At 45.0% G+C, this 20,629-nt stretch overlaps 1 protein-coding gene across 2 annotated transcripts in view; it reads right to left on the reverse strand.

The window, feature by feature from the left end:
- FANK1 (fibronectin type III and ankyrin repeat domains 1) overlaps positions 1-20,629 on the reverse strand; it is a 135,016-nt gene that overhangs the window by 12,548 nt on the left and 101,839 nt on the right. For both annotated transcript variants that reach the window (XM_060098418.1, XM_060098419.1), the window contains exons 2-3: positions 12,862-13,039; positions 5,015-5,139 (exon numbers count right to left, since the gene is read on the reverse strand). In XM_060098418.1, coding sequence (XP_059954401.1) covers positions 5,015-5,139; positions 12,862-13,039 — 303 coding nt within the window. The remainder of the gene's footprint in view (positions 1-5,014; positions 5,140-12,861; positions 13,040-20,629) is intronic.

The following is a 20,629-nucleotide window of genomic DNA, read 5'->3' on the forward strand; positions in this document are numbered from 1 at the left end:
GCCCCTGCTTGCTGAGTTCCAGCAAAAGGAAGCAATAACTATCATTGGGGCATGAAAGGTCTTTCTCAGCATTAACTCATTAACCCTCTCAGCCCCCTGCCAGGAAGGCAACGAGGTGCTGAGGATGACCGCCAGCCCAGAGAGGGATCAACCGAGGCACGACAGAGCCTCCCAGGTTACAGGAATTTGACAGAGAACAGAAGAGCTCAGAGGCTCTTGTCTGCAGGGCAGAGCAGTTCTTTCTACTCCCACTTTAGGCGGGAGTCATGAAGAACAGAGAGGACATTCCAGGGTGAGCAGAACATTCCAGTCCTCCGCCCCCGAATCCTTCAAGACACGGTGGGCCTGGACCAAGGGACTGCTATCAATAAGTGCAATGGAATATGAAAAAGGCAGGCTTTGCCTTTGTGGGTTTGTTTTTCTAATGTTTACCAGGGTGTCACAATGATTACAAATATTGAACTGATGCTGCCCGTGGTGAGGACGCCCGTCATCGAGCAGGACCACAGGAGGGGACGCCTGGCTAGGAGGAGGAGAGGGGGGACAGAGAGGTCTCTGGGAAACCACTGCTCATGCTCTGCAAGAGGGTCATTTAGCTGCAGATGTCCCGATAGATATTAAAATGTGGTGATAAAACCTTTCTTGGTGGAATTTAAGTCTCTATTAAAAACAGTGAATAAATGATGAGCTCATTGGCAAAAAATATTTGCCAATTAACAAGCAGCAGCTGCTTTCCTTTCTTTTTAAGGGCCCAACTGATTAAAATTGCTCGCTGCCTCACTTGAACAAGAGTCTCATGTACTTTACCTGGGGGCGGGGCAAAAAGGCTGAGCATCCTTTATTCAAAGTACCTGCTTTTGTGATTCATTAAAGCACTTTCTAACCGAATGCAAATTATCAACCCACAGAAGCATTTTCACTTGTTTTATATAATGTGCACATTTTAAATTCTTTGTTTAGCATGATCTGCCTCCTTAAGAGAGTCTGCTTTGGATATTATAAGAGCAACAGCCTAAGGAAGGAGCAGCCAGCCAGAAGGAAGGGTTACCGGGTCCTTCCCACCCAGGAGTGTGTCCTGAGGTTGAGAGTGCATCCTGGCTGCAGGCACGTGTGCTGTGACCTGACGCTCGGCTCCCAGGGCATTGCCAGGAGCCTCATCTCCAGCCCACCCTCGTCCCTGCAGGAGGTCTTGTCTGATGAGCCATGGAAGCCACTGCAGTGACAAAGGCCTTAGACCCTTGGACCAATTTTCCACGGCTGCCTCTCAGAAGCCAGCTGAGCAAGGAGAAGGCACACCTGGCCTGCAGGCACCACCCTTGTCAGCTGACAGACCGAGAGCTATGACGGTCTCTGCCTTCCTAGAAGAGCTCCAGATGGTGCCCTGACTCCATGTAACCTCTGGCCAAAGGCCCAGGAGCCCCTGCCCTGGCTTTGATGTGGTATTAAGGATCCTAGGGGCCGCCTACCGCAACTGGCTCTACGCCCAGTTCACCCTCACCCGGCAGGTTCAGGGGGCCTCTCCCCAGCCAGTGGGAACCAGATCCATCTCCCAAGAGACAGGAAGGCAAGCTCAGCCAATCAGACCTCCTACTCCCCTCAATACTGACGGGGGGCTTTTTTTTTTTTTTTAACATCTTTATTGAAGTATAATTGCTTTACAATGGTGTGTTAGTTTCTGCTTTATAACAAAGTGAATCAGTTATACATATACATATGTTCCTATATGTCTTCCCTCTTGCGTCTCCCTCCCTCCCACCCTCCCTGTCCCACCCCTCTAGGTGGTCACAAAGCACCGAGCTGATCTCCCTGTGCTATGCGGCTGCTTCCCACTAGCTATCTATTTTACATTTGGTAGTGTATATATGTCCATGCCACTCTCACTTTGTCACAGCTTACGCTTCCCCCTCCCCATATCCTCAAGTCCATTCTCTAGTAGGTCTGTGTCTTTATTCCCATCTTACCCCTAGATTCTTCACGACATTTTTTTTCCTTAAATTCCATATATATGTGTTAGCATACGGTATTTGTTTTTCTCTTTCTGACTTACTTCACTCTGTATGACAGACTCTAGGTCCATCCACATCTCTACAAATGACCCAGTTTTGTTCCTTTTTATGGATCGGTAATATTCCATTATATATACATATACATATATATATATATATATATATATATATATATATATATATATATATATATATATATATATATATATATATATATATATATATATACCACATCTTCTTTCTCTATTCACCTGTCGATGGACTTTTAGGTTGTTTCCATGTCCTGGCTACTGGCTATTGTAAGTAGTGCTGCAATGAATACTGGGGTATATGTGACTTTTTGAATCATGGTTTTCTCAGAGTATATGCCCAGTAGTGGGATTGCTGGATCATATGGTAGTTCTATTTGTCGTTTTTTAAGGAACCTCCATACTGTTCTCCATAGTGGCTGTACCAATTCACATTCCCACCAGCAGTGCAAGAGTGTTCCCTTTTCTCCACACCCTCTCCAGCATTTATTGTTTCTAGATTTTTTGATGACTGGGGGCTTTTCGTTTGCCATCCATCCAACCGTTTCTTAAGGATCTTCTATAACAAGACATGACTGACCCATCACCCTGGCCCCTCAGGAGCACATACGGTAGGTGGAAGACAAAGAAGATGAACGAATACGTAAAATAAGGGGCAAGGGGCGTTTCTAGAGGTGGTCAGACAGAGCTCTGTGCTGGGAGGAGCAGAGTGTGGAGCAAACAAGGGGAAGCCCCCCAAGGAATGGCCTGGAACCGAGCTCTGCCCAGAGTGGGCGCAGCAGGCCCAGCAGTGGGGAGGGAGGGCACCCCAGAATGCCGGGGCAGAGCCAGAGGAGTGCAGCACTGGCTGGGGGTGGGGGGACGGGAGGGAGCCCAAAGGCGGCCTGGGGGAGCTGCCCTCCAGAGTCTCCTCCCACACGCTGGGCTCCCTTTGCCCACTTTTCTCCTGCCCCCTCTCCTCCCTTCTCTGTGCCTTCCCTCAACACACAGAGAAGTAAGGCATGGTCTGCTGCTCTGCCTTCTTTTCTTGCCCCTAAAAACTCCAGGAGCTCAATATCTCCCATAGAAAAGCAATGCTTTCACCCTCACCAGATTCAGGGCCAAGCCCTCTTTCCTGACCTGCATCTCTGGAATCGACCATTTCACGTCAGAAGTCTCCTCTGAAACTCTGTTTCTCCATGGCTAGCTGAGCACTGTTTGGGGGTGTATATGGCATCCCCACCCTCAGCTTTAACTAAATTCTCAGTTCGCTAAACTGAGATCCAATCCCCTGATGCCTTGTTTGCAACGGAAGGTGTTATGAACCAACTCAAAATCTGAATTACCTTTCACCTGCACAAAAATGTCCATCAGTAAATGCTTAAAGGACACAACTGAAAGTCACAGAAAAAAAAAAAAAATATATATATATATATATGTATACAAGCCAAATGCTACATTGACTGAAATTTTAAAATAACGTTTAACTCACAAAAATTTTAAATAATGTTTAACTCCCTTTGTGCAATCAAAAAAAGATTTGTCTGGGGGCTTCCCTGGTGGCGCAGTGGTTGAGAATCTGCCTGCCAATGCAGGGGACACGGGTTCGAGCCCTGGTCTGGGAAGATCCCACATGCCGCGGAGCAACTAGGCCCGTGAGCCACAACTACTGAGCCTGTGCGTCTGGAGCTTGTGCTTTGCAACAAGAGAAGTCGCAATAGTGAGAGGCCCGTGCACCGTGATGAAGAGTGGCCCCTGCTTGCCACAACTAGGGAAAGCCCTCACACAGAAATGAAGACCCAACACAGCAAAGATTAATTAACTAATTAATAAACTCCTACCCCCAACATCTTCTTTAAAAAAAAAAAAAAGATTTGTCTGTATTTTCAGTGGGTGGGTATTTTCAGAAGTGAAAAACACTTCTGACCGTTTTAATCTTCACAATATTCTAGTTCAAAGATGGCACTTCATACACACACACCTTCAAACTGTTTTAAAATACCAATCACAGGGACTTCCCTGGTGGCATGGTGGTTAAGAATCCGCCTGCCAATGCAGGGGACACGCGTTTGAGCCCTGGTCCGGGAAGATCCCACATGCCACTGAGCAACTAAGCCTGTGCACCACAACTACTGAGCCTGCGCCCTAGAGCCTGCAAGCCACAGCTACTGAGCCCATGTGCTACAACTGAGCCTGCACTCTAGAGCCCGCGAGCCACAACTACTGAGCCCATGTGCTGCAACTACTGAAGCCCACGCGCCTAGAGCCCATGCTCCGCAACAAGAGAAGCCACCGCAATGAGAAGCCCACACACCACAACGAAGAGTAGCCCCCGCTCGCCGCAACTAGAGAAAGCCCACGCGCAGCAACGAAGACCCAATGCAGCCAAAAATAAATTAATTAAAAACAAAAAATCTTTTAAAAAAAAAGAAAGAAAATACTGATCCCAGAACATATCTGCACCCTTAGATCTGCCCTGGGCAAAGGATGCGGCCTCTGTCCCCCACCTCTGTGTGGGCCCCCTCCCTACGTCCTGTGGACAGAAGCAGCGCTTTTCACTGTTCCTCACCCACAGGTTCCCAGGGATCAGACTGCTGCGTCAAGTCTTGACGGACACACTGAAGCTGTCCAAAAGGGACGAAACGCTGAGTGGACCTCCCACCTGAGGTCGCCCGGGGGGCAGCCTGTTTCTCCACGTGGGAACGCTTGCTTGGCCCGCACCCCTCTGGCCCATTTCCTGAGAAAGGTGACTCCGTCCTTTTTTTCTGAACGTGCCCTCCCAGGGAAGCACTGGCCCAAAAAAACAGCTCTTGCATTTGTTCAAGCATCATCAGACTTCCCTTATGCGACGGCCAGGCCCGGCCAGTGAATAACGTTATCACGGTGCTTAAAAATGGAATGGGTTCTGCTTCCAGGAAGACCAAGCAGAAAGCAGAATACCTTCACCTTCACAGTGCTTGTCACCTTTAGATAAATGAGTTTCGAGTTCTGCATACTCACTGGTCGTAGATACCGAGACCACCGGGCTGTACTCATGCTCTCCGGAGGGGCTGGAGACCTTCAGTCGAAACCTGTACAGGGTCCGTGGGTCCAGACCTTCCACAACATGCTTAGTAGCATATCCCCTAGACGGAAGGAGACACACGTGATGATGACACCAGGTGATCGGGGCAGCGTCCTCTGAAAGGTATCAGAAGAGCAAGTGGAAGGGATTTCTGAGCACTGTCTACCCCCGGCACAGAGCGGACCTCGGTGGCTGTCTGTCTCTCACCCTGGGCTGAACTCTTGAGCACAAAGGACAGGACAGGCGTCCACCCCTGCCCGGCAGGTGCCCTCGATACCACAGCCCCCCTCCCCCAGGGCTGACACACAGCTGGCTCGCAATTTTGTACTTTGGAGAAAGGATCACGTTAACCCATGATTTTTTTTTTTTTTTTTTTTTTTTTGTCCTCATATGGCAAAGTTTCACAACTGAAAGCTAAGCTCGGCAGTCCAAGTAGCAGATATGTGATTGCTGGGTGGGGTCTTCGGGTGGATGGGCGCTGCTGTGTACCTATTGCGGGCAAAATCCCACTGCAGGGAGAGGGCGTGACTGGTCGGAGGCCCCGAGCAGCTGGGGAGGTGGGCAGCACAGAAACGACTCTCCTATCACACACCACACGGTCAGGTTCACCTAGGAAAACGTTTGTGGGAAGCAGGTGCTGAACACTTGGAGAACAGAAAACTGATCAGAGTCTGCGATGGAAATCTGCAGGCCTCCAGGCAGAAAGACTTGCCTTGGATCATTTGGAGCTGAAAAGGGGCACCAGGAAACGCAGGCGGGTAGTGTTGCCAGCTCAGGAGACGCTGAGACCCAGTGAAGGGGCCGAGACCCCGGCCCTCCGGCCGTGAAGCAGGACCTGGGGATCTGGTTTTGACTTGCCGCACTTTCTAGCCTACCAGGTCTCCAAAGGTCCAAGGAGTTGTATGTCTATCCCAACAGTCCCAAAATCTCAGCTCCCCTTTGCTGCCAAAAACCTTTCTTAGCATCTGATTAAATTCCATGTATCTCTTTTCAAAGCCTTCATCTAAATCTTTCTTTCCTTACACCTCAAAGACTTGATCTGTGTGTGTGCAGGGCGGGTGGAGACGGGGTGAGGATGTACTATCTCCAGCTCTTTTCTTCTTTCCTGCTTCCACATCCAGCCCAGGCCCTGCCCTCCTCCCTTCAGGACACTCTCCACAGCCCCTCGGATGCCAAGCTTACCATCTTTTTTCCCATTTTCTGTCTATAACTTTCCCTTCATTCTCAGCAGACTTGTACAGAGGCCAGAATCATACTTTGGGGTTCACAACTAATCTTTCAAAAATGTTGACGTGCTACCTAAATATTTATACATCAACTCCTTTCCATGCAACTCACCAAATCTATCTAGTGCCCACTACCTGGGAGGTGCTGGGCCGGGCTGGGGATGCAGCCCTGGACCAGTTCAGGGCCGAGATGCGTCTGTCAACTCTTGCTGATGGGTGCAAGAGCAGGGGCAGTGCAGGACAGTGAGGCGTGACAGCTGCATCAGGCTGAAATGACAGTGCTGGAGTTGTACTGATAAACCCACTGGAAAAGCAGTGTCTCCCCAGAGATGCAGGCACAGTGCCCAGTGCATAGAGAGCCAGGCCCACCATTGCTCCAGGGGGAGGGGAACCCTTCAGGATAGTTTAAGACAACCCAGAAGGCCTTCTGTCTCCCAAACTCACCCATCAGACAAGTAATTTCTCTACCGTGAGGAGTGAGTGAGGGGAGAGGGGGCCCCAAAGCATGTCCTTAGCAGAGAGGCCTCTGATGTAAAGTGAGACATGGGACAAGCAACTTCCAGAACAGACAGGAGGATAGGCAGGGGAAGGAAGGAGCCAGGCAGTCTGAGGAAGCCACATGGACTGGAAGGACAAGGAATCCCAGGGGGATGAATGGTTAGGTGAGAGCAAAGGGTAACTGACAGAAAAATCTAGTGCCGGGCGATCAGGCAGGTCTGGATCTGTGCTCCTGAGAGGAGTCTCAGCTCAGAGACCTGGAGGACCATGTTTGAAAACAGGAAATGATTTCCAAAGACCCTTTGCCCTTTGTGTTTCTCTCCCTTTGTCGATTATCCAAAACGTAAAATTTTAAGCTGAAATGAAGTCCAGAATACTCGAAGATCACCCTTTTCTGCATCACAAGTTACTCCAGGCACCAAAACCTAAATGACTTCTTGGGCAGAGCTCTAACCGAGCCAAGAAAAAGATGGTGGGGGGGGGGCGGGGACAGGGGACGTTGAGGCCCTTCTGACCTTCGTCTGTGTTCTCCTGCCCTTCAAGGGTGGACGCAGCCCTCTTCACTGAGACTACCCTTCCTTGAAGCATATTCTCTCCACCTAAAGAAGCCATGTCAGTCAAGGTGGTCTCTAGCTACCGCTCCCATCCTGCAGTTGCACGTACTCTTCCCACCGTTAAGAGTCAAATTCCTCTCCCCGTAAGTAGGATGGGATGTGGCAAAGGGATGCTATGCAATTCTGGGCCCAGCCTTAATACGCCTGGCAGCTTCTGCTCTTGCTCCCTTGGAAGCCAGATGCCACGTAAAGATGTTCAACTTCCCCACTGGAGGGAGAGGTTGGCTGGTGAGAGTCACCGGAAGATGCCAGACAATGAAGGAAAACACAGGTCAGCCACCCACTGGCCCCACTGCCCCAGCAGAGGCATCAGACACATGAGTGACACCACTTGGATCCTTCAGCCCCAAAAGAGCTGCACCAGCCAAGACCACGTGGAACAGAGACTTGCCCTCCCCACGCTGCCCAAACTGTAGGATCATGAGCAAGCATGTATTTTACACTTTGACCAAAACCACTAAGTTTGGGACAGTTTGTTACGCAGCAATAGATAACTGATACGTCATGTACCAACAACAAAGAAACTATAATAAAGACAATTAGGAAATGATACCGACAGCCTTAAGAAGCCAAAAAAAACAGAGTGTTAAAACTAGGTACAGGGGCTTCCCTGGTGGCACAGTGGTTGAGAGTCCGCCTTCCAATACAGGAGACATGGGTTCGTGCCCCTGTCCGGGAAGATCCCACATGCCGCAGAGCGGCTGGGCCTGTGAGCCATGGCCGCTGAGCCTGCACATCCGGAGCCTGTGCTCCGCAACGGGAGAGGCCACAACAGTGAGAGGCCCGTGTAATGCAAAAAAAAAAAACAAAAAAAAACAAAAAACTAGATACAAATATATTTACCATGAAAGAAAAAGCTCTGAAACCAAGACAAATGTTCAGAAAAACTGCATGGTTTAAAAAAAAATAACAACAACAACAATAAACTAAAATATATCAGCTTGGCACAAAGTAATCTTGTGAGTGGGTGGGTTTTATTGTTACACGAGTAGAGGTGTATAACTATAGCTATTTGAATCATAGAAACTGAGCCCTCAACTTGTGGCATCTGAAAAGGTCTTTAGGAGCTCAGTGAGACTACAATGCTCAAACCTCAATGGAATTTAATTGCCAGGTGGCAAAGACTTAACATAGTTTTAGACCAAAATAAAACTAAAAGTGCCCCCAATAAAATCCAGTGGTGCTAAATATCGTAAGATCAACATGAAGCAAATAGCACCTTCATAACCCCTGGAAAGATAAATTACAGAACTGTCTGAGAAAACAGATGCCACTGGGCACCGTGATTGGAGGCTGGAGGCTCTCACAGCATCAGTAGAGGTGGCCCCATGGAGAGGACCAGAGACACAGCTGCCCACTAGGGTCCTCCACGACTACAATGCAGACACAGGAGTGACATCAACTGCAGCACAGACACAGGGACGTCTCAGAGCAGCTGTGTATCGAACGTCTGGAGATGCACTACTTTACACGGCCCAGGCATGGTAGCTCAAAGGATGAAGCAATCTTAGAACTTTTCCAAGTTCTACTTCCAGTAGAGGAAATATATCAAAGTGTAAAGCATACCCTTATTTCTGTTATCAGCCAAAGCAAATATCTGATGCAAGAGCTGAGCAAACATGAAACATAACAAAGTAAGTACTGAAATGCCCAGAGACTCAGTTGCCAGACTTCTCTTCTCCCACTATGTTCCACCCCCAGCTTTCCAATCCCGCCACCTGCTGATGACTCTGAAATCCATTCCTCCAGCCCAGACAAGATCTCCCCTGGCTGATTCTTCCCCAACTGCCTCCTTGATGTCTCCACCTGGATGCCTGATCGTCCCCAAACGAGCTTCCGCTCCATCCCGAGTCTCCGTGGTTTGAGCTGCTCAGGCCAAAACCTTGGTGCCACCTGTGGAAGACTGGATTTTGTTCACAGGTACTTGGTGCCCTCTCAAGGATTCTATATCCCAGTGCTGTGGAGCTCAGACGTGGCAGGACTTGCTCTGAGCAATGAAGTATAAACAGAGGTGCAGTGTGTCATTCTGGGTGGAAGCTTCAAGAAACGGGGAGCCCCAATCTCTGCCTCTGCTGGCACCATGAGTAGCCACGTTCAGGCAGAGCCTACTCCACCAGCCTGGCGACACACCACGGGTGTTCTGCATGGGAAACACATGGCTGCCGTTGGGAGCCACTGAGCTTCCGGAGCTGCTGTTTCCTGCAGCCCAATGGGGCCGATCCTGAGATGCTACTGATGCCCCTTGACTACCCTCTTTCTCTCACATCCCATATCTGGTGCACCAGCAAATTCTTCAAAAGCCCTGATTTCACCACTTTTCACACTCTGTTCTGTTATTTCCCACCTAAATTATTGCAGAAGCTCCCTAATTAGTCCTCCCTGCTCTGGCCGCCTTTCCTCCTCACAGCCTGTCCTCCTCTCAGCAGGCAGAGTGACCCTCATGGAGCATAAGCACCATACCCCTCCCCAGTTTATCAGTGTCCAGTGGCTTCTCACCTCACAAAGTGACAGCCCCCAAGCCCCGTCCCCACGCTGGCCCCATCCCATTGCTTATTCACTTCACTCCTCAGTGTTTCTGGAACGCCAGGCACAATCCCGCCTCCAGACATTTTTGCCTGCTGTGTCTTCTGCCTGGAATGTTCTTCCAGATACTCATGAGGCTCCAGATACCCCTCACTTGCTTCTTTACACAGATTCCCTTCTCAGTGAAGCCTTCTTCACCTCCACTCCAAGCCTCCAACTATTCTCCTCTGCTTTCCACTTGGTACTTAACCACCATCTGACACACTACATTTTTACTTATGTATCTTATTTATCGTTTGTCTTCCTCATCATGAGGGAGGAATTTTTGTCTGTTTGTCTAGTGCTGTATCCCCGGCATCCAAAACAGTGTGTGGCACATAGTAGGTGCTGACTGAATGAATGAAATGCATGATAAGGGTACCAATTGTCATAGGAATTTAGAGGGATAGATAACAGGATAGTAAAGGGAGCTTCTCAGTCGAGGTAGAATCTGACTTGGGTGGAAGAAAGGATGGAGCAGGGGAGATTTGTCTGAACAGAGAAAACAGCTGAACACACATGCAGGAGAAGTCAAGGCATACTCGAAGGACAGTAAAGCAGATTTCTTCAGAAGGTTTATGCCCAGAAATAAGAAACATCAAGAAAGGCAGTTTGTGGGCAAACTGTGAAGAGCATCAGATATTCGTGTTAGGAGCTGGACCTTCATTCTTCAAGCAATGGAAACCCATCGAAGACAATTTGACAAAAGGAAGATTAAAAAGAAAATTAACCTCGCAAGATAGAAGGAAGGGAGAGAGGGCAAGAAAAGAGGGATATGGCCAATTCATTCAATCAGCAAAGAAGCTGGACGGTTGTAGGACCTGGGGATTCAGCACTGACTAGTCAGAAAACAGATCCTACTTGCATCCTAGTAGGGGAAATGCCACAATCTAACAAGGGAAAGCATAGAAGGGATGTGCAAAGGGAGAACTCATGAAAACTAGATATACCTGGCTGTGAGGAGAGCCCACGTCAAAGACAACAGCACTGATTCAAGACTGGCTGTTGGAAAAGATGAACAGAAACTGACAAGTCAAAACGAAGTTCTTAAATCCACAATCCCAAGGTCAGACAGTCTAGATAATCGCGTTTTCAAAGAAAGGCATTTGCTAGTTTTAACGATACACCTAGGGAAAAGCGATATAATGGAGAAAAGGGGTCAAGATTAACACAGTCTAACTCTGCCACCTAGTGTCAAGGTTTGTGCTAATTCTCCGAGGGAACGTGAGCATCTCACAACCTTGCTTAGAGTTGGGGGTCTGAAGGCCTCGCTGCTGGCTCTGCAATGCCAGGCAACCATCCAGGTGAGTTCCCGGGGCCAGACAGCACTCAGGTCTCTGGGGAAAACATAACAACTCAGAGACACACAGGCTGGAGGCCAGTGGACATGGCTGATCACCCAGCAAAGGAGAAATGGAGACACAACGGAGCACCCAGGACAGCCCCACCTAACCTGCCAAGCACGGTTTGTGGTGCAAGAGAAACAGGGGAAATAAAATACCTTTTTCTCTCTCCACAGAAATACTTGTTACATCATCATTCATGCTTTTGGGTGGAAACTACTTACCAGAGAATAACACATGACATGACATGATTAAAATAACATTTCAAGTAGTCGGGCCAGGAATTATTTTCATATGGCAACTACATTTCAGGTAAATGCATGTTTTCTTTTCTAGGTACAAAGAATCGTTCATCAAATCGCAGGGATACCATGGTTCAGGTAACAGTCGAAGCCTGCGTATGGACCCTCACATCAGCACCCTTACCACAATACCACCTGGAGAAAAGTCCAGCAAAGCGCTGCAACTGTTCCCTGACTGTAGCAGTGCCAGGATGCCCGCTGTGATATTGCCCTACAGTTTTCCGTAATGTTACCACTGGGGAGAATGGTAAAAGGTACCTGGGATTTCTCTGTATTGTTTCTTACAGCCAGATGTGAAGCTACAATTATGTCAAAATTAAAAGTTTAATATAAAACCATATCTGCATCTCATTTCTGGTCTTCTTCCTAAAACACAAAGTCATTTTGCAAGCAGTAAAGCTGTCAAAGGAAGAAATAAGGATTGAAGTGAAGGCTAAGAAAAAAAAAAAGACTTCTTGATTATTCCTGTTGCATTCATTTATTTATTCAACAACAAATATTTTGAGGGCCTCCTATGTGCTGACACTGCCTAGGAGCTGGGGAAAGAGCCTTAAGCAAGCAGGAGTCTTACCTGCTTCTCGTGGAGTTTAGATGCTGGTAGGGAGACAGAAAATGAACAGTAAACAGTAAAATGACTCAGGCAGAGCTAGGTTTCACAATGCAAATGAAACAAGGTCGTGGCAGAGAGGAGAGCTGGGTGGAAGAACGGCTACTTCAGGTGGCCTTTTGAGGAGGGGCCAGTATTTGATATGATATGTGCATGGTGTAAAGGAACCAGCTGTATAAAAATAGAAGGAAGTGCATTCAAGGAAAAGGCAAAAAAAAGACAGGTTCTGATGGAGGCTGAGAGGGGTAGCAGGTTGGCTGGAAAGAGTTAACAAGGGAACAACTTCCCGAGGTCCCGGAAGCTGTCACATCTGTGAAGAGAACAGCCCGAAGGGAACCTCATCTGATTTCATCCAACTCTCCTTTGATTCTGTCTCTACGTTTTGGATTGTTAAAATATACCATTAGAATATTTCAGAAGCCCAAGGAGCTCTCAAAGGTCTAGGAGGTTTAATTTCAAAGGGACTGCTCACCCTTATTTTCCAAAATTCATCACTCATGAAAAGAATGAATGCAAATGATGCCGACTCATTCCTTCAATTTCAAAATGAGTCTTCTCGGATACAATAGAAACCATTCCAGCTAATCAAGAAATCAAAGCAAAATGTTAAGCAGTTCAACATTGCACCTACGTATAAATGATACCATAAGTGTGCATTTTGGGGTCTTCTTCTTCAATAGAAAACCTGAACCACTGCTCCTGGGGTCCCTGCCGCTTGACTTTCTTCTCCAGGTCCCAGTATAATTCAATGCTGTGATGAGTCACTTTGCCCACAACAGGTGGATGAGGCTTTGAGGATGGTGTGATTTCTAAAAAGATAAAAATTTAAAAATTTAAAAAGATACAGTATTTCAGGACTCTATTTCCATAAGGAAGAGAGATGAGCTGAATGCATTAGAGCTGCTTGAAAATCAAACTGTGTTTTCCTATACATCAGGCACACATGTAAGTATTCCTCCCTGTGGCTTGAAGAACATCAGAAAAGCATGAGTGACAGAAAATTTGGCTGATGCAGTGAGTTACCACATTCGTCAACGAACAGATTGTACCGTACCCATTGACATCATACTTCACTCATGGACCCTTCCAAAAGGTTACTTAAACTTATGGAACTAATTAGATTTTTCTTTGAGCTGATGAAACTCAGTTTGCTGCTATCCTCCTTCAGTGATCTGGCTGGTAAACAAAGCCAACAGACAAATGATATTGCTGGTCCAAATATTTGTAACACAGATGACAAAGTGTTGATATCTGTTCTATATAAATAGCTCTTACAAACTAACCAAGGAAAAACACAAAGGCTAATAATATCAATCAGGCAAAAGACGAGCAGTAGACAACACAGCAAAAATAACCAACATAATGTCCAAAAAAGGCATTTATATTCCCCAGTGGCTGCAGAAAATGAGGATAATTGGATATAACTTTATATACTGTCAGACACTTAAAAAGAGATATAACTGTTAGAAGTGACAATGTCAGGAGAGGACACTCATACATTGATGGTGGGGAAATATGAATTCTAGCCTTTTTAGAAAGCAATCTGGCAGCATGAATTAAAATTAAAAATACATATACCCTCCCCTCTCCAATCATGCCACTCTTGGTAAACTCTCCTGCAGAAATCTGAACACACAGGGACATACATACGAGGACATTAATTATTAAAGTTTTTTAGCCACTAACAGTGAATAGGAGATGACCCATTAATAAGAGAATAGTCAAATAAATGATGATATGTCCATAGCATGGAATATTACACAGGCTTTAAAAATAAATTAGTTCTATGCTAGATGCCTTGAGAGGATTTCCAGAAGGTATTGTTGAGGGAGAAATCAAGATGCGGAGAAAAATACAGGATACAGGATATCCCATTTCTGTAAAAGATGGCGGGGGCACAGCACACACCGAGCTGTTCTGCATCCAGTTGCTCTGTTTCATGTTAGTTTTGTCTCCCTTGTTAGATTTTAAATTCCTTGATGGCTGGGTCCATGACTTAACACTTCTTTTAAAACCTCTCTCTGTCCCTCAGGGCCTTTTAGGCCTCAAAAATGTCATTGATATCTGGAGAGAACGCTAATTAGAAAAGATACACACACCCAATGTTCACAGCAGCACTATTCACAATAGCCAAGACATGGAAGCAACCTAAATGTCCATTTAGGATGAGTGGATAAAGAAGATGTGGTGTATACACACACACACACACACACACACACACACACACACACACACACACTGGAATATTACTCAGCCATTAAAAAGAATGAAATAGTGCTATATGCAGCAACATGGATAGAACTAGAGATTATCATACAAAGTGAAAAAAATCAGACAAAGATAAGTATCATATGATATCACTTTTATGTGGAATCTAAAAAAAACGATACAGGTGAACTTGTTTACAAAACAGAAATAGACTCAGACGTGGAAAACAAACTTATGGTTACCAAAGGGGGTAGAGGTGGGGAGGAGAAATAAATTGGGAGTTTGGGAGGAACAGATACACACTGCTATATATAAAATGGTGAACAACAAGGATCTACTGTATAGCACAGGGAACTATATCTGTGGAAAAAATCTGAAAAAGAGTATATGTACGTATTTATATATGTATAACTGAATCACTTTGCTGTATACTTGAAACACAACATTGTAAATCAACTTCAATTCTTTTCGAAATGTCATTGATTTACCACATTTGCAGCTGACTCCCGCCGACCCTGGGCCCTCCTGCAGTGCAGCCCTAGTAGCCCCAGTGCAGACTAGGCTGCCCTGACCTTGCCTGCCCCAGGCCAGGAGGAGAGATAACCACCAAGTTCCCTTATGTTCAGATCCCAGAGATACACACTAGCAGACAGCCTGCCAGCTCATTCTTTCCAACTTTATTTTGCTGATATTTATTGAAAGCATGGCTTAATGGAATTGGAGAAACCTGGGTTTGAATACATGCTCTGAAACCGAGTCGAAAACACCTCACAGTGTTTTGTGATAAATAAATAACATATATGAAGTATCTAAATCAGTTATGGAATATTTCGGGCAATGGTATCCTACACAGCAGCTAAAAGGAAGTAAGTTCTACACTCAAACCTCAAATGAATATGTGAAAAACACAGGTTCAAAGGATGCACTACATTATTATACTGCTTACGTAAACTTTTTAGAAGATACAACACTATATATTATTTATGAATACATAGGTATGTAGTCTAAGTTAAAAACACTGGTGGGGAGAATGCACACCGCCAGGATAGAGTTCTCTCGCAAAAGTCAGGGAAAGGATGAGGTATGCTAAGGTAGGGAAGGTGACTTATCACTATATTTGTAAGGTTTCATGTCATTAAGAATTTAAGGCATTTATGGCAAAATTTTAACATTTGAAACCTATGTGGTACATTGGGGTATATGCTGATTTTCAATTATTTTGGTATGTTTGCAATATTGATTTTTAAGAAATAACTATAAAAATAAATGCTATACGTTACTTTTATGGAGCTGTTGGTTTTCTTAGTGAAACCTATTTCAGTGTTCTAAGTACTAATTAACCCCTTGGGGAGAGGAACTAATGATCACATACCACGTGTCAGACATGGGTCTTTCAACATGACTCATCTCATTTTGTCCCAGCAACTCTGGCTGGGGAACATAATGGTGACTCACACCCTTACATTATGACACTGTCTCTGAGCAACTCTTTTTTTTCTCTTTCAGAGCCCCCTAAAACCATTCAAAGACCAGGACTGGTAGACTGTGGTGGATTACCCTCAGTATAAGTAGAAGCTGAGTAAAATTTCTATTCCAAAGACATCTAGCTTAGAAAACTGGGATTAACATATACACACTACTATACAATATATAAAATAGAGAACCAACAAGGACCTACTGTACAGCACAAGGTACTATACTCAATGTTTTGTAATAAGCTATAAGGGAAGTGAATCTGAAGAAGAATATATATATATAATATATATGTACACACACATATAACTGAATCGCTGTGCTGTACACCTGAAACTAACATGATATTGTAAATCAACTATACTTTAATTTTATAAAAGAGAGAAAAATAATGATCCCATTGTAAATTAAGATAGGTAAGAAATTCTAAACAAATGCCAAATCTCCAAAGGGACCAACCAAATGGTTCACCACAAATTTATATGAGGAATAAAAAGACACTATTCCCAGTTATGCACGTGTCTCTCATGCCTTCTGCTCTTTACTAATCACTGATACAGGCACATAACCAGAGACCTCTACCTGTTAGCTTGGCACTGGCCACAGATGGTCCACCCCCAGCTGCAGGCTCAGGACAGAGTCAGAGCCCTCCCTGCTAGTCGCCACCCCCTCCAGATCTGGTACACTGGAAAAGCGGTGGTGTCTAGAAAGTTGATTTATTGTTACTCAATTTTTAAGGCGTGATCCAAGTTTCTCAGACCCACAGCCTCTCCGAGGTTCAGCACCCATGAATGAAAACTGACTGAAGGCACGGCCATCATAGCACAGACCTGGCTGATCCCGCGACACCACTTTGCACCACTTTACTCGCTCAGACCCCGAAGGTTAGTGCGCGGACCAGCAATGATGTTCTATGTCTTCTTTACTTTGAAGTGCAGCTTATCAAGATGCAGTTCTCCAGCTAGGCAAGAGCTGCTTTGGGCAGAAGACTATTAACGCCACCCAGGACCCAGATGGTCAGCCCGTGAGTGAATGTCCTCATCAGGTGAGAGCTGGTGGCTTTCTAGGTGGCCAAAAAGTAAATAGGGGATGAAAGCAAACTCGTTTTGTTTTGGTTTTCAGCCAACCTAGAGTCATTTGACAGGTGTGTTTTAACTCTTACAGCGTTGTGCCCATATACTGCAGCTTGTGTTTTCTCTCTCTCTTTTTTTTGTTTTTTGCTGTACGCGGGTCTCTCATTGTCGCGGCCTCTCCCGTTGCGGAGCACAGGCTCCGGACGCGCAGGCTCAGCGGCCATGGCTCACGGGCCCAGCCGCTCCGCGGCATGTGGGATCTTCCCAGACCGGGGCACGAACCCGTGTCCCCTGCATCGGCAGGCGGACTCTCAACCACTGCGCCACCAGGGAAGCCCTTGTGTTATCTCTTTGATAAAAATTCTGGTATTTTTGTCATGACCAGCTAATACACGTATTTGAGGAAGTTCGTTTTAGGATGGATTCTAAAATAAACATAGGAACAGGTCACTAGCCAAAGTGCAAACATCACTGTGCCAAGGGAAGAGAGGCCCGGGTCAGCTGCGAGCCTCCAGGAGAGCTGACAGCAACGACAAGTCACAGGCCCACCCCTGGGAGGAGAACAGCACTGACTACAGTACGAGTTACGTGGCACGCACTTTCTGACAGGCGCCATCATGGATGCTTTATTCATTCATTTCATTTCCACTACAGCTCTATAAGGATTTTTATCATCTCCATTATAAAAAATCTCAGACACAGAGAGTTTAAGTAACTTGCCCAAGGTCACAGCGCAGTACCTGGCAGAATCAGGGTTAAAACACAGGCTGCCTCTCAGCAACAGATGCAATATGCAGACCTGGAGTGAAAACTCTACTACTGGTTAGATCTCCAGCCACTCATTTTAAATCAGGTTTGACCTGTGAACCCGCTTGAACCCCGAGTGTATTTTAAAATGACCAAGAGAACTTAACGAGAGAAAGGGAAGACAATGAAAGCCAGGTGATTGTTTGAATGAATGAAGTGGGGGGATGTCCAAGCAGGAGGAGGGTGCGAGGGCAGCTCCCTCTCAGCCCCGGGGTCGGGAGGCTGCTTGTCTTCAGGGACTCGGTCCATAAAAAGGAAGATACGATGGTCTAGGAGGACCACAGGAGGCCAAGAAGCAGACAGATTTGGCCACATTCACCTTGACACTGTGAAGTGGGTAGGAAGTCAGGCAGGTGCCTCTTTATGTTCAGCATGGAATGCAGACGAGGAAAGGTCCTCGAATGTGGGTAAAACAATTAGTGAGATAACTCACCGATAATCTGAGAAGAGTGTTTGTACCAGGGCAAGGAACAGGGACTATATCAGGAGAGTACGCTAAATTGAGTTTACTACCCACACATGAACAAATTCCTCTATTTCAAATGTTATCATCCTCAAGTTTCACAGTGAAGCTAGAACTGCCAGGGGAGGTCAGTGTATCTAGGAGGACAGCCCTGACTCCCTCTACCCTGGGATGAACCTACTGGCTGTTTGACAAGTAATGATACATCTTTCCTAAAATGACTACAATCAACATTTTGAAAAACTCAAAAGCTCACCCTTTTGCTATTTCTTTGTTTAACCGGAATGTTTATATCCACATTTGTATTTATATTTATCGAAGTAGAAACACTATTTTGGGAATTGTTTTCATACGTTTTATAAAATATATATACAACATACCCACAAACACATAGTCGTAGACACAATTTAGATTTATATAAAAGTTTTAGAACTCTGTTTTTCCTGATTATGAGTATCAGAGCTTTTAAAAGGGGCTTTTGCTTATTTAAGTCTCATACCACATTTAACCAATCACATAATCTTATGTCAAACTCAGGCTTAAAGTTTATTTGAACTTTTCTAAAGATTACTGACAAAAAAGGGGGGAAAAAGTCTTACTTTCAATTTCGCATCTTTACTTTAAACAACTGATAGGCTCTTTCCATCATGGCAGATTTTTTTAATCTTAAAAGTTTTTCATTTCATTTCATTTGTTGAGACGCGGATGGATCTAGAGACTGTCATACAGAGTGAAGTCAGTCAGAAAGAGAAAAACAAATATCGCATATTAACGCATATATGTGGAACCTAGAAAAATGGTACAGATGAACCAGTTTGCAGGGTAGAAATTGAGACACAGATGTAGACAACAAACGTATGGACACCAAGGGGGGAAAGCGGCAGTGGGGTGGGGATGGTGGTGTGATGAATTGGGCGATTGGGATTGACATGTATACACTGATGTGTATAAAATGGATGACTACTAAGAACCTGCTGTATAAAAAAATAAAATAAAATTCAAAATTTTAAATAAATTTTTTTTAAAGTTTTTCAACAGAGGACAGTGGTTGCCAGGGGCTGGTGGGAGTGGGTGGGAGCGGGGGGGGATGTATAATGGGTGAAGGGGGTCAAAAGTTACAAACTTCCAGCTATAAAATAATTGTCACGGGGATGTGACCTACAGCATGGTGCATGGTAACTATAGTTAATATTGCACACTTGAAAGCTGCTAAGAGTAGATCTTAAAAGTCCTCATCACAAGAAAAAAAGGGACAAACGCTTATAACTGTATGGTGATGGATGTTACCTAGACTTATCATGGTGATCATTTTGCTATGTATAAAAATGTCGAATCATTATGTTGTACACCTGGTATCAATTATTCCTAAATAAAATAAATATAGATATATACTAAAAAAAGTTTTCCAAAAAAATGAAAAAAGAAAAGAACAGCAACAAAACTACCAGGCTGATCTCAAAAGGACGATTATATGAGAATTCGCGTACGTGTTGTGTACTATAAAAGCTTTTTGTAAGAAAGTTCTTATGCAAATCTGACAAACCAATTTTATGCCCCGCTTGCCATTTGTCAAGTAATAAATAATATGAAAATGAAATATAGAGGGCTTCATACACTGTCACCTTTCAGTCCCTATGGTTACGAAGATGGCATAAAATGTGGCTCTCCAGTAGACCAGAAATCCATTTCAAAAAGCTATCATTTACAAATTATAGGTTTAAACACAGAAAACTATAAAGTTTAAATAAACCACTGAACAATATTAGGCCTTAGCATTCTAAAATTTTAAATATGTAGGTTGTAATAATATAACAGAAATGTGCCAGCCCCGTAGGAGGAAACTGAAAAGATGAGTAAAAACATTACTCAGTATCTGAATGATAGGCAGCTGAACACATTTTAAGAGCTACAGAGAATCTGTGATTATGATCTGTATTGGAATTAGCAATTCTGATTAGTATCATGAAAAGCAGGGACGGATGAAGAGAGAAAGCAAACATGAGTATGTTCATTATAAATGTGGAATACCGTAAAAGCAGAATGGTAGTTTCCCTGCCCTTCCAAAGACACCTGCAAATTTACTGAGGTCAAATTTCATTGACAAGGGACATCTGCAGCCTGGCCTCTGGTGGCAGATGGTCCACAGTCAGGATGACAGCACACTGAGGGGACGCTATATAAAGAACAGTGGTGGTGGCCACCTCAGAGCAATTCATCATAGCTTGACCACACATTTATAGCAGCCATAAATCAAGAACTTATTCCAGATAAATAAGATGTGGAGATCATAATCATTAAAAGTGTCAAAAAATATGTTTGCCATGAATACATATTAAAGAAGGAATTTTTCAATCAAATATCACAATACCTGCATA

The sequence above is a fragment of the Mesoplodon densirostris genome, chromosome 1, assembly GCF_025265405.1.
Source record: "Mesoplodon densirostris isolate mMesDen1 chromosome 1, mMesDen1 primary haplotype, whole genome shotgun sequence".
In the NCBI taxonomy this organism is placed as follows: Eukaryota; Metazoa; Chordata; class Mammalia; order Artiodactyla; family Ziphiidae; genus Mesoplodon; species Mesoplodon densirostris.